This window comes from Mobula hypostoma, chromosome 23 (assembly GCF_963921235.1).
Source record: "Mobula hypostoma chromosome 23, sMobHyp1.1, whole genome shotgun sequence".
Lineage (NCBI taxonomy): Eukaryota > Metazoa > Chordata > Chondrichthyes > Myliobatiformes > Myliobatidae > Mobula > Mobula hypostoma.
In genome coordinates this window covers 6,933,841-6,949,067 of record NC_086119.1, presented here as the reverse complement: position 1 = coordinate 6,949,067, position 15,227 = coordinate 6,933,841, and the positions used below count along the sequence as shown (strand labels likewise).

The following is a 15,227-nucleotide window of genomic DNA, read 5'->3' as shown; positions in this document are numbered from 1 at the left end:
CTTGGTTCTGGAGTAGAGGTGATAAAGTTTCAGTAGTTTTTCCACTTGTCCTGTAGATCAGCTTCACTCCAGCAGAGAGCTTGTTAAGTTGAGGAGAGGTATGACATGAACGTATGAAAAGAGTTTTGTGACAACACATCCTTTCATGACTTCAGTCTGCATTGGCTCTGTGGTGAAGGGCTATAGATAAATTTGGGAATAGGATAAGAGTGAAGTAAATGCTTTGTACAAAAAAACCAAATAAATTAAGAAGTTGCCCAATGATTTTACAAGTTCTAATATTCTTGATGTGGTCGTGTGAGAAAGAGCTACTGAAATAAATATTATTGGAGCAATTAAATAATAATATTAAGATTAGGCTGGGCTATTTGTTAGGTCCAGAATGGTTAATGATATAGCTATGAAATTAACATGTTGCAACTAACAATTAATAGAACCATAAAATTAAATAAAGCTATTAGATTGGAACTAAAACATATAAGAGAACTGACAGGCAATGGAATGAATAAAATATGGTATTAATATGAAAAATAAACAAATTGAACAAAAATTAAATAATATCAAGGCAGTAAAAATGAAATGTTAGAAATCTTTGAGCATCAATGAAGCCAATGTTATGTGGTGTGGTTTCCCAAGAAACTAATGGCACAATTATTATGAATTTGCAAAAAAAAGAATGTTGAGTAAAGGAGAATGGATGAAGTAGCATAAGGGTGACTTCAGGCCTGACAGAATGAAAGTGGAACATTATTTAAATGTTCGTATATTTGTAGGTTATTAGCGAAAAAAATTGCAATCTGATTCTGGATTTTACCACAATGACATCTGGTGGTGAAACTCCAGCATGACAAGCAGATAAACCTTCCTTATTATAAAATTGATGATAATAGTGACAAATTATGAAATATCAACTTAACCTTTGAGTTTAGGAAGTGTGTACTGCCTGGAAGGAATTGACATTGGTGAGCAATTAAAATTATCAACTTTTGGCATCAATGCAAGTATGTTTAAAGGAGGAAATCGAGAAGTTGATATTGATAATTGGATTATTATTGTCACATGTACAAGTACCCTGGAAAAACTGTTTTGCAAGCCATCTATACAGATAATTTCATCACATCAGTGAATTGAAAGGAAAAACAATAACAGAATGCAGAGGGTCCCACAGTAACATAACGGTTAGTGCGACACTATTACAGCTCAGGGTGTTTTGGAGTTCATTTCTGGTGCTGTTCCATAAAGATTCTCTGTATGTCCTCTCTGTGGAATTTATGAGTTTTTCCCCTGGTGCTCTGGTTTCCTCACACAGTCCAAAGTCATACCAGGTAGGATGATTGATTATTGTAAATTGTTCCATGGTTAGTTTAGGATTAATTGGAGTTGTGGGGTTGCTTGGGCAGTGTGGCTGGAAGGGCCTACTCTGTGCTGTGTCACCAAGTAAGTAAATAAACTGAATGTTAGAGTTACAGACAGTACTGTAAATACTGTAAAAGTGCAGAACAAAGGCCACAACAAAGATTGAGCTTTAAAGTCCATCTTGTGGTAACAGGGGGGACCATTTAATAGTCTTACATTAGTGGGTTAGAAGCCTTGAACTTCATGGTATGTGAGGAGGGAGAAGAGAGAATGTCCAAGGTGGGTGGGTGTCTTGGATTATGTTACTTTACCAAGGTAGTGAGAACTGTAGACAGAGCCATGGAGGAGAGACTGGTTTTTGTGATATGTTGAGCTATGTCCACAACCTTCTGCAATTTATGGCGGTCTTGGATAGAGCAGTTGCTATAGCAAGCTGTGAAGCATGTGCTGATTTAAAAAAAATGGTAGGGGACATGGCAAATTCCTCTAGCTTTCTGAGAAAGTAGAGGCGCCGGTGTGCTTGCTTCGTATCTACATGGTTGGAGCAAGTCAGGTTCCCTCCTAAGAAGTTCTCAACCCTCCTGACCTCAGCACCATTCATATAAATGTGCTCATTGTACCCCTTTCTGAAGTCAGTGGCCGCTTTTTTGTTTTGTTGACAGATTTGAATTGAATTGAATTTATTTCTTGCATCCTTCACATGCATGAGTAAAAATCTTTACGCTACATCTCCATCTGAATGTGCAATGTGCAAATTATAGTATGTACAGTAAGATGTACAATGGAACAGTCAATATAGTTTAGAAATTCAATTGTCAGCATAAAGTAATCAGTCTGATGGCCTGGTGGAAGAAGCTGTCCTGGAGCCTGCTGGTCCTGGCTTTAATGCTGTGGCACAGTTTCCTGTATGGTAACAGCTGGAACAGTTTGTGGTTGGCGTGACTCAGATCCCCAATTTTCCTTTGGGCCTTTTTTACACACCTGTTGCTGTAAATGTCCTGAATAGTGGGAAGTTTACATCCACAGATGCACTGGGCTGTCCACACCTGCGACTGAGGAAAGTACAGTTCCCATACCAGGCAGTGATACAGCCAGTCAGGATGCTCTCGGTTGTGCCCCTGTAGAAAGTCCTTGGGATTTGAGGACTCATGCTGAATTTCATCAACTGTCTGAGGTGAATGAGGCACAGTTGTGCTTTTTTCATCACACAGCCAGTATGTACAGATCAAGTGAGGTCCTCGGTGATGTGTAAACCGAGGAACTAGAAACTATTCAGCCTTTCAACCCCAAATCCATTGATGACGATAGGGGTGAGCTTGCCTCTGTTCCTCCTGTAGACCATAACCAGCTCATTTGTTTTGGCAACATTAGGGAGAGGTTGTTTTCTTGACACCCCTGTGTCAGGGTGATGACTTCTTCTGTAGGCTGCCTCATTATTATTTGAGATAAGGCCAATCAATGTAGTATCATCTGCAAAGTTACTTAGCAGATTGGAGCTGTGGGTAGCGGCACAGTCATGGGTGTACGGAGAGTAAAGGAGGGGCTTAGGACACATCCCTGGGAGGCTCCTGTGTTGAAGGGCAGAGGTGAGGGAGCCCACTCGTACCACCTGCCAGCGATCTGACTGGAAGTTCAGGATCCAGCTGCACAAGGCAGGGTGAAGGCTGAGGTCTCTGAGCTTCTTGTCAAGCCTGGAGGGAATTATGGTGTTGAATGCTGTACTGTAGTCCAAGAACAGCATCCTCACATTAGCATCCCTCCTATCCAGGTGTGTAAGGACGATGTGTAGAACTGTGGCTGTTGCGTCATCTGTCAGTTTGTTGTGTCAGTAGGTGAATTATAGGGTGTCCAGTGTGGTTGGTAGCGTGCTGCAGATGTAGTCCTTGACCAGCCTGTCAAAGTATTTGCTTATTATTGAGGTGAGTGTGATAGGACGCTAGTTGTTTAGATGTGTTACCTTGATCTTTTTGAGTACAGGGGGAAAGATTGTTATTATGATACCACACCACTAGGCTGTCTATCTCCTTCCTGTTCTCTGACTGATCATTTTGAGATTCAGCCCACTACAGTGGTGTCACTTGTAAATTTGCAGAGATGCTCTGTTTGTCACTGACTGCTTTAAAATGTTCATAAATACAGTACAAGAAATGTTTTGTATTTTCTATCACTCTGACTCCAGTTTGTGTCTTTGCTAAATGTTACTCCCTCATACAACTTCATCTGTCACCCATTTCTGTCTTCCTCATGCTACATTTGCTGAGGTACAGTGATGAGCTGGTTTGGTATACTGTATTTGGTTTTTTTTATTTTGGTATGGAAGACATTACTGTGGAGTCCAAGTTCCCAACAGAAGCAGTTGTTTGGGAGCTGCTAGATTTTGATCAGTTGGGATAAAGTGATCAAGGCCCATAAAATGCATTTGGTTTCAAGCACAGGCAGAGTAAACAGAGACTAAATAATAGGATTTAGTAGTACTAGATTACAGAAATGAAATAAGATGAACAGCACCGGCCTTCATTTGTGTACTTTGCTATCTACACCTTGAGTTGGGAGATTCTATTGTACCCTGTTGAAGTTTGGTAGTGGATGATGAAGCACTGTTGTTGGAAGCCACAACAGACTTGTTAATACCTTAATATTATATCAGTGCTTATTGCTGAGCGTATAGGAAAATATAAATATTTTAAGTGGAATTCTTGTTGTTTGAATAACATTCTTCAGTAAGCAAATTGCCCAATATGAATTTTGATATATTACACTAATTATTACTAGTGACAGTTATTCTTACTTAAATATGATTCTCACTGATATTGAAAATTATTTCCCACACAAATGTTGATTTTATATATTTCACTTGGTTTACCAAAGTTTTGTAATGCAGTTCAGTTGCTTGTATTTCTTTTGTAATAGCTTGTCTGTTTGTGGGCCATATCCTCTCAGATCATTGTGATGTACAGCTGCTTGTGCCTTTAGCTCTGTAAGCTTGGTATTTTAAAGTCGTTAATCAACAAATTCTATACCACCTTGTTCATGTTTTGTTAATATTATAGGTAATCAAACTGTTAATGTAATGCATATAAACAATCAATGTTTTTTTTCTGTTTTTCCAGATGCTGCATATAGTCCAAGGAATACATTGTCCTCCAAACTGCATACCATGATGAAAGCAGCTTTAAATAAGAGTGATGATGATTTTCAGTCAGAGAAAAAGCGAATGCGTATGCCTGTAAATGATCCAAAGGTATTATCCTTTTTTGTTCTCATACTATTATTTGTATGACTTAGTAAATTGCTAGCTTTCCACTAATTAGATTGACGTGATGGATTCATTCTGGCTTCTATTCCTACTACGTAATGCAACAGAATTCTTGGAATATGTGATAATGATTAGAAAATAACAAATTTTTGAGAATATTTAGCATGATGCTGGGTTAGAAATAAGAGTGTCTTTTGGAGTTTAAAGGTTCTGGCATTTTGATCTTGTGAGAATAAACTGAGAAAGCCAGTCAGTAGGTTAAAGTAGATGATTAACTTTTCAAGTAAAAGAAATTAATTGAGTACAACCTCAGAAGTCATTCAGCTGCTTGTATTGCAACTTGTATAGCCAAACATCTTTGCTCCTTCTGGCCAAGTTAATGAAATCAGTAAAGACACAGAAAAGTTTTAGATAATGTTATTGGTTTTTAACTGAAAGGTGAAACTGTAGTCCAGCAGTTCAATCATCTTAATAAAATCTCAAACATATATACTATAATGTGACTGCAGCAACAATTTTTTATATACTAGCTTTTAATAGGTTGGGTTGGGATTGCAGAGGGTCTTAGCTAACTTCTCTGGAGTATTTTTAATCAAAGAATTGACACCAGCCCAACTGAACATATATTAGGGGAGATGATTTAAAAGGAGGAAAGAGAAGATATTGTGAGGGAATTCACAATTTGAATATTCAGAACGTAGTGATTTTCTTTGGGAATTTTCAAGCGTGCAAGATTAGAGAATGTAGAGATTTTGGGAGGATACAGGGCTGGAGGAGATTAGAGTTAAAAAGAGTAGGGACTTGAAAACAATGGGAGAATTTTAACATGGAAGCATGATTTACCATGGCTAGTGTCAGCAGAAATCTGGGGGAAAAACTGAATGGAACATGATGGGAGTTGAGAAATGGAGGCAGCATTATAGAATGCTTATGGAGAGTAAACTTGAACAGAGAATACTTGAATGGAGTAATATCAAGTCTAGATATAAATATAGTAGACATCTAGATGAGGGCTTTTAAATTGAGCTGAGGTTCGTGTTGAACTGCCAAACCCATGCACTTTGAAGAAAATCTGTTTTAATAATAAGATTCTACAATATTTTAAATCTGCTTTTTCACAGTAGAAAATGTCTGTTTACTGAATTTTCATAGTGTTTTCAAGTTGCTCACTTCTGAACTGTGTAAGATCTTCTATGTTAAACTAAAAACAAAACTACTGGAAAATGAGAATCTTTGAGATTTAATCTCTGGTTTGCATTTCAGTTTTAAGCATACATTTTTCTAAAAAATCTATCAGTGAAATGTTTCTAGCAATTCACACTCTTTCCACCTCCCATTGTCGTAAAATGAAGTATGTTGAAGCTGGTACCAAATGGTCTCTTTTTTTAAAAATATATAATTTTGCAGATTCGAAAGCGGAGGTGCTTTGAGAAAGGAGTATTTTATATTGATTGCGATGATGTGACTTTGGATCAAGGGGATACTGGATCATGCAAGATGAATGTAAATTCTGAGGAACCACATGTTTTACATTCCCCACAAGTATGTTGTATGCAGTAATTTTTTGAGGTTTCTGTTGCTTTAATTATTAGAAAATTAATGTACTAGTGAAATGCTCTATTTTAAAATGGTCTTTTAATCATGTTATAAATCTAATTAACTGGTTTTGGATTGTGGGCAAAACCAGCATACGCTGAGAATCTTAAATAAAAACAGAAAATGCTAGAAACATTCAACAGGTCAAGCAGCATCAATGGGAAGAGAAACAATGAGGTGTCAAGAACTCATCACATTCTCTTTTTTCCCCCACCTCTCTCGCATTAGTTTTCTCACTTTTCTGAATGTGTTTACTTTTCACACTGATGTTAATTGACCTGATGATGCCTTTAGCATATTCTGTTTTTTTTTGTTCTCCATGGTTGTTCTCGAAAAAGTGGTGGTGAGCCTCTGTAATCCTTCAGTGATGGATTTATTTTCAAGATTTAGACCAATGTCAATAAAGGTATAAACAATCAAAGTTGGTCCAAGTTAGCCTTTTGCTGACATAGAAGGGAATCTGCAGGTGGTAATGATCCCATCTGTCTGTTGCCCTTATCTTTCTTGATGATAGAGTTTGAAAAGATGAATTTTAAACTTGCAGATCGTAACTTCCTCTTTGAGAATTCATGATGATTTTCTAATTGGCGTGCTGTCAGTAAGGGTAAAGATGTAAATACTGTATTTTGTAAATTGAATATTATATTTTACACAAAACCAAATATTTCATAATAGAATTCTGCAGTTTAATGGGATTAATTTGCTTGCTCAATTTATAGAGTGTTGTAGTGAGGATTAACATTAAAGGAGGTTAGGTTCGGGAGTATTTGGCCCTCTTGGTGTACTTTGAAATCCTGGCTGACTTCTCATCTAAATCCATTTTCCTGCATTTCTACAAAATACCTGAGCAGTAGAAGACTGATTTTCCTTAACACTTTTTATTTAAGAATTGATTTAATTAGTGTGAGGGTTATGTTTGATACAAAACTACTACTTGACCTAGCTTCAGTCGCCATTTGCAAAAGGAAATTCTGAATAATCTTTCTGGGAGGGTGTAGACCAGTTCCAATCGAAATTTGGCCTTTACAGGGTCTTTCCTAGAATTTTCAGTAGCAGTACATCCATTTGTATTCAAAGATAAGCATTAAGAAATTTTGGTCAATAGTTGGTAGTCTGATTATTTTCCGTTATTTGAGATCCTGTTGTTTAAAGAAACCAAGATCTTCTTACGCAGAGGTGAGAACACTATTGAATCAAAACTGACATCTAAATTTGGAAAGAAAAAGGGCAATTTTGAGAGGAAAATAAATCGCCTTCTTGTGAAGCTCTAAGTCATCTACTTAAAATATTTAGAGATGGTTTAAAAATTTGTTTTTGTGGCTTTTGTTTATGAATAAACCTAATATAATAATTACTTGGCAAGTTGTAAACAATTAGAATGGTTTTTCCATCGTATTCTGATATACAGGTGTACTTCAGAAAAAGTAATGGATTCTTTCAACATGATGAATAAACTTAGAAGCACAAAGATGGAATGCATTTGATCTGATGTGCTCCTTGCATTTACTGTCTCTGTTATACCCATGGCTGTGCTTTTTCAGCCGTGCTGGTCCAAATGTTTTCATGGTCTTGCTGCTGCGACCATCCTAAGAAGTGGCATGGAATGTGAGTGGGTGATCCCGAGGCCTGGCCTCCTGGTCTGTGCTTTTGTCCTTTTGAATGCTTGCTGCTATCAAAGGCTATTTTAGCAGCTTCTAAGGCTACATCCACACTACACTGGATAATTTTGAAAACAAAGCTTTTTCTCTTCGTTTTGACCCTCCGTCCATACTGAAACGGAGTATTCATCCCCCGAAAACGGAGATTTTCTAAAACACTCTCCAGAGTGTGTAAATTTGAAAACGATTGTTTCACGTTGTAGTGTGGACGGGGTAAACAGAGAGATTTTAAAACGTTGTCATGACAACACAACAACAATGCTTTTTCTGCTTCTGCTTGGTGCTGTGCAAGCACTGCCGGACGGCTGTTACAATGCGCAGTCAGTGTGAACGGCGTGAGAGTTAAATTGTAAAGTAAGCTTTTTTTGACTAGATCCCCTAAATTGAATTGATTGAGTCTATCTTTAAAAATATTAATGTCAGAAATACTGCGCAGGTCTGGCGGCAGAAGATTCCACTCTCTTGTTGATCTTGGGTAGAGGACGGCTTCATGCGTGTGTTGTTTACTTTGTTGTCTACGTTAATAGTTTGGAATTAAACATCTCTACTGGTTTGCTGACTATGTAGTCGTTTGTAATTCGCAGAAACAGCTCGACTTCATTGTCTGTCTAAACGAAGAAGTCCGGTCTGATTTTTCCAGCGGAGGTTTTCTTTGTATTCCTCGAAGACATTGTTGAAAACTTTCTTTCGCTGTTGTTGTTGGTATTCTAGTTTAATTCTATGGAAGTAGCACAACGCAGCCGTAGAAACGTAAATATTATACCGTTTCCTCTTTGCTTGTTTTCTGTAGATGTGTCTGCGCATGCCCAGTAGGAGTAGATTCGCCCAAGTATCCATTTTGGTGTGGACAGAGATATTTTGAAAAACGCGTAATGTGGATGCCTGTCGTTTTCACTCAAAACCGGCGTTTTCAAAATTATCTGGTCTAGTGTGGACGTAGCTTAAGTGTTTCTGTTGATCAGTGATAACAAAAAATATTTGAAATAGATATAATTAATGAAAAAATACTTAAAATTTAAAGAATGAAGGATTAATTTTCAAGGACTCAGAATCGGAATCGAGTTTATTATCACTGGCATGTGTCGTGAAATTTGTTAACTTAGCAGCAGCAGCAGTTCAATGCAATACATAATATAGAAGAAAGTAAATAAATCAATAACAGTATAGGTATATTGAATAGATTAAAAATTGTGTTTTAAAAAAAACAGAAATAATGTATATTAAAAAAAGTGAGGTAGTGTCCAAGGGTTTAGTGTCCATTTAAGAGAATCGGATGGCAGAGGGGAAGAAGCTGTTCCTGAATTGCTGAGTGTGTGCCTTTAGGCTTCTGTACCTCCTACCTGATGGTAACAGTGAGAAAAGGGCATGCCCTGGGTGCTGGAGGTCCTTAATAATGGACGCTGCCTTTCTGAGACACCGCTCACTAAAGATGTCCTGGGTACTTTGTAGGCTAGAACCCAAGATGGAGCCGACTAAATTTACAAGCCTCTGCAGCTTCCTTTGGTCCTGTGCAGTAGCATCCCCATACCAGACAGTGATGCAGCCTGTCAGAATGCTCTCCATGGTACATCTATAGAAGTTTTTGAGTGTATTTGTTGACATACCAAATCTTTTCAAACTCCTAATGAAGTATCGTCGCTGTCTTGCCTTCTTTATAACTTCATCGATGTGTTGGGACCAGGTTAGATCCTCAGAGATCTTGACACCTAGGAACTTGAAACTGCTCATTCTCTCCTGATCCCTCTGAGGATTGGTATGTGTTCCTTCATCTTACCCTTCCTGAAGTCCACAATCAGCTCTTTCGTCTTACTGATATTTAGTGCCGGGTTGTTGCTACAACACCACTCCACTAGTTGGCACATCTCGCTCCTGTATGCCTTCTCGTTACCGTCTGAGATTCTACCAACAATGGTCGTATCATAAGCAAATTTTTAGATGGTGTTTGAGTTATGCTTACCCACACAGTCAGGTTACTTGTCTGAGTGCTACTGGTACCCAGTACTACCTGTCGGGTGGTCGGCGACTAAACCGCGCCCCCGCCCCACCAGGCTTGCCTGGTGAGGTGGGTGGCTAGACACCCTGCAGGACGAGAAACAAGACCTGTCAAAGGGCGGATGAATCCTCTCATAGGGTCAACGGCCATCTGGCAAACACGTGCCGTGAAGTGCGGAAAGGGCATCCCTTGCATTGAAGCTTGGTCTGGCCATTCACTGCAACAGAACTTCCCCCAGCTGTCTTGGACCTCACCATGCCGCTGGATCCGGGACGGGATGTTGAGAGGGTGGGTCTGGACCTGTGCAACCCCCTATTCACCTAAAATCCACTCACGCACACACTGTTCCTTTCTGAGGAGTGGGGTACCACCCCACTAACTGACTGAAAGGAACCATCATCATCCTATGGGATGGATAGCCAGAGAGAGAGAGACCCACACAGTCATGGGTGTAGACAGAGTAGAACAGTGGGCTAAGTACACACCTCTGAGGTGCACCAGTGTTGATTGTCAGCGAGGAGATGTTATCACCAATCTGCACAGATTGTGGTCTTCCAGTTAGGAAGTCGAGGATCCAATTGCAGAGGGAGGTACAGAGGCCCAGGTTCTGAACTTCTCAATCAGGATTGTGGGAATGATGGTATTAAATGCTGAGCTATAGTCGATGAACAGTATCCCGACATGGGTGTTTGTGTTGTCCAGATGGTCTAAAGCCTTGTGAAGAGCCATTGAGATTGCATCTGCCGTTGACCTATTGTGGCAAAAGGCAAATTGCAATGGGTCCTGGTCCTTGCTGAGGCAGGAGTTCAGTCTAGTTATGACCAACCTCTCAAAGCATTTCATCACTGTAGATGTGAGTGCTACCGGGCGATAGTCATTAAGGCAGCTAACTTTATTCTTCTTAGGCACAGGTATAATTGTTGCCTCTTTGAAGCAAATGGGAACTTCTGCCCGTAGCAGTGACAGGTTGAAAATGTCCTTGGTTGGCACAGGTTTTCAGAGCCTTACCCGGTACTCCATCAGGACCTTCATCTTGCGAGGGTTCACTCTCTTTAAAGGCAGCAAGCATTGCTGCCATTCATGCTATTGGGTTTTGCTTTGTTATTCTCAATGGAATTAATTATTATAATTTTTGTATTTTCATAGTTTGTCTTGTGCATGTGGGTTGTTTGTCCTTCTTTGTGTGTAATTTTTCAGTGATTCTTTTGAGTTTCTTTATATCTACTATGAAATCCTGCAAGAAAATGACTGTAGTATATGGTGACATCTACAGACTTCAATAATAAATTTACTTTAAACTTTGAGATTTACTGAAGAACTGAATAAAATATTAGATGTTAATTAAATGAGTTAGGAGTGGAGTGCCTTGTGGAAATTTGTCTGTGTTTGCCTTTTCAAACCAGGTTGCTGAACCCAACGAAATGTACTACGTATGTTAGCCGTAATTGTTCCGGAGCATGCAGGCCAAATGCGTACATCTGGACCCAGAGTTTGGCTTGTCTGAGCTCTATCTGACTGTGTGCTGAATTCAGCAGTGGAAAGGAAGATCTGATGTTTTGGCATCTGACCTCCAGCTTATTCTGGTCTTCCATGTTGAGTCCACAGGCATGGAGGTTAGGAATGAGCTTGCCCTTGTACTGCTAGCAGTTCTCTGTGAGGCTACCAGTTAATCAGCAGCACAATGCAGCCCACTGAATTTTGTGTTGCCAATAATATCTCAAAGATATTATAACCATTACTATCATTTCACAGTTTGAGGTGTGTTCACTAATGGTATTTAGATGATTATAATTCCACAATAAATATCAACCACAAAGGTTGACATTTTATTGATTATTTAGCAATATCAAAATGGTTCAAAATGCAGAAATTAGCACTGTCACTTGGGGAAAAAATGTTCAAATTCTATGTGGGTTTGGAAAAATGCTCTGTGTTGTTCAGCTGTGTGAACAGTAGGGGATGTTGTTGTTCTGTAGTAGCAAGCCTAGTTATAATTGGAGTTCAACTGCTGATGCTCTGATATTCTGCTAAAGTAATCATGTAAGATTTACTTAAAACCTGTGGACCAAGAAAACAAAGGAAAGACCAAATCATCCCTTTTCCCTCCTGAGAACATCTTTTCCTGAATCGTGAGTTGATAATAGAAGGAATTATTTTGCCTTGTTTTGTTTGAAGCAGCTAATATTTTTTGTCCAAATGCATTCTTGCTTCCCCATTTTTTTTTTCAGCCAGTTATGTATCCATTTTAGCTTCAGACATTTTTTGGCACTAAATTTTCATTGTGGCAAAACATTGTATACTCTGACTCTATGGTGCATTAATAAATCATTCCTAATCTTTTTCCACGCCTTTTATATAATAATTTTAAACTGCTGATTTCTATCCCACCCTTCTCACCGATTCCCAAATAAAAGCTGGATATATGTGTGTGTGTACACATATGTATGTATATATACATATACACGCAGTTCTTGTCCATCTAAAATTAAGAAATGTAAGAAAAAAATCCTGGCCAATCTTGATCAAAAGATCAATACTCATTAAACACTAAACACTTTGACCATGATAAGTTTAAAAAAGCAAAAGATGATTGGCTGATTTCTTAGTGTTGGCAGAGTTTGGTTTATGCACTCTTGGTCAGTGGATTTGAGGATTTAATGTGTGCATACTATGAAGGTAAACTGCAGATGTGCATTCAATTTTGAAAATTAGTGTAACTTCTAAAAGTCTGCCACAAGTTTTAGCATTCCAATTTTCTGCTGCTTAGAGTATGAGCGGGTTAAAATTATGTTTGTGTTGTTCTTGTAAAATATATATGCAGTTAACCTAGGAACAGCTGTTTCTCATTTGCAATGCTGGATTCATATATCATTGCTAAAGAAAATATTAAGGCTCAGAAACTCAAGCTCTTCTCAGTCCCCACTTGAAATAGGAGCACACTAAAACATTAATATGCAATTAATGTTGGTCATACAAGTTGATGCTAATAAGGGTATGTTGACAAAATAACTCGGAGATTTGTTAAAACAAGTTTAACTTATGAAATATTAAATGTTTAGCGATAACCACACTGGAACTGTTTTCATCCAAGGGTAATGTGGTACTTATCAAGCACCTCGTATTTCTGGAGATAAACTCTAGAAAGAATGCTAGCGCCCAGAGGTATAAGGGTCCCTGAATTTAGGGAAAAAAAATGCATTTTTGGCCCAGTGTAAATTCAAACTTTGCAAATTAAGTTACCGTTTGGAAATATGAAACGTGGGTGGCTTAAGTTTGGAAAGGTAGTGTATAAAGTGTTGGAATTTTTTAAGATTATTACTAAAATAGTTGTATAAAATGTTTTCATTTACTTTGGTTGAATAATGATTTGACTTTGTTACCCATGCAGCATGGTGGATTAAAGCAAATTTTAAACAGTGTTTAATTTGCCTTGTCAGTAATACTTCCTAATTTTTAACTAATTGTCTTCAATTGTGTATGTTTCGTTTTCTTAACAAATGCATATTCACACATGACACACATTTTAAAATAAATCATGGTACACCGGCTGAATGTGCTTTGCTGAATGTAGTTTGGTGTTGTCAGTTGTATCTTATGAGAATAGATTTAACAAATGATTATCAATTTATAATAATAATCTGCAGTAAATATTAGCAGCCTGTATATTAATTTAGCAGCCTTGTGTTTGAGTTGGGAACAACTTTAATTCAACCCTGTTATGCCATAGTATGTGGTATGAAACTACAGCACTTGGGTATCATTGCAGAAGCTTTAATGAGGGGAGAGAGGAATTGGAAAGGAAAGAAAATATATAAAATAAAGAATAAAAAGTAAAAAGGAAAATAGGCAACAAAGAGAAAACTGTACATTAAACAAGAGGACAATATATGAGAAATATTTTTCTTTAAATACAGTCTAAGATTTGCTGATGTTAAGAGAGAACATTTAAAGAAATTTATTGAGGGATATGTGAAAAGTTTAAATATAGATCATGCACATCAAGAAATGGTCCGTAATTTACCACCAAAATAATGGTATATGTTTTGTTCATCATTACTTATACAAGATATACAAATGGGAGCTATTTGGCTGTTACATTTGATAGCAAGTGTGCAGTTAGATGTAGATGTTCAATATTTGATATTTGAAGGGAACTGACTGATGTTTCCTTTTCTATCCAAATGCATTGAACCACATGAAGCGCCTGTACTTGGGAGATGACAGTGAATCTCATCTCAAAGTCAGAGTTCTCTGAGATGACACAGCTAATTAAAATGAGTATTTAATTAAAGATGGATTGGATTAATCTTGGTTTCTTTCATAATGTGTTGCATGATAACTATGTGAGCCTCGATGAAAGTTAATCTTTGAAAGATTATTAATTAAAATCATTGACAGTTTTGTTATTTTAAAATCTTTATCTTGAAAGTTTTCCTTTTTTCTCAATCATTGGTTTCTTGTCCATTTCTTTTCTGATTTTGTTTTGAATTCAATCTCTTTAATTCACCAGCCTTTCTGCTGATTGATAGATTAAAGACACTTGTTTTTTTTGCCTTGTCCGTTTGGGCAGGAATTCCAGACCAATATCACTCTCTGGGTGAAAATGTGTTCATAAACTTGTACTATTTAGCACATTGCGCCCACGGTGGTGTGGACGGGTAAAGGGATGGCTATTCTGATATCCAGCACTCAGTCTTCAACCCTCTAATTTATTGTACTTTGTGTTTTAAATATGTTGAAGATTTTTGGATCTCTACTATCTGTACTTGGTACAATGACAATAAAGTTGAATCTAGTCTAATCTTTTCTCCCATCTACAATAACACCTTAACTGCTAGTTCATGATCTTGTTGCAAAGTGAAATGGGCTCATCCTGTCAAGCCTGTTTTAAACATGGAGCAGTGTCGGCCCTTCAGCTAACGGTGTTGACCTACTCTACTCTAACCCTTTCTTCTCCCATAGCCCTCTGTTTTACTTTCATCCTGTCTTAAATATCCCGAATGTATCTGCCACTATCACCACCCTGGCAGTGTGCTCCAGGCATCCACCACTCTCTGTACAAAAGAAAACAACTCTGACATCCCCCTTAACTTCCCTCCACTAAATTATGTTCCCTCATCTCCCCAACTTCTGTACCACTAACCACAGAAAGACCCAGTGTAAAATGCCCTTGGTGAGTGGTAATACAGTGGCATGCAAAAGTTTGGGTACCCCTGGTCAAAATTTTTGTTACTGTGAATAGCTAAGCGAGTAAAAGAGGACCTGATTTCCAAAAGGTAAAAAGTTAAAGATGACACATTTCTTTAATATTTTAAGCAAGGTTAATTTCTTATTTCCATCCTTTACAGTTTTAAAATAACAAAAAAGG

At 37.9% G+C, this 15,227-nt stretch overlaps 1 protein-coding gene across 1 annotated transcript in view; it reads left to right on the top strand.

Moving 5' to 3' along the window:
* Positions 1–15,227, top strand: part of brip1 (BRCA1 interacting helicase 1) — a 312,184-nt gene that overhangs the window by 13,351 nt on the left and 283,606 nt on the right. Inside the window, exons 5-6 of the mRNA XM_063031229.1 lie at positions 4,467–4,597; positions 6,020–6,154. Of these exons, the coding sequence (XP_062887299.1) occupies positions 4,467–4,597; positions 6,020–6,154 (266 nt within the window). The remainder of the gene's footprint in view (positions 1–4,466; positions 4,598–6,019; positions 6,155–15,227) is intronic.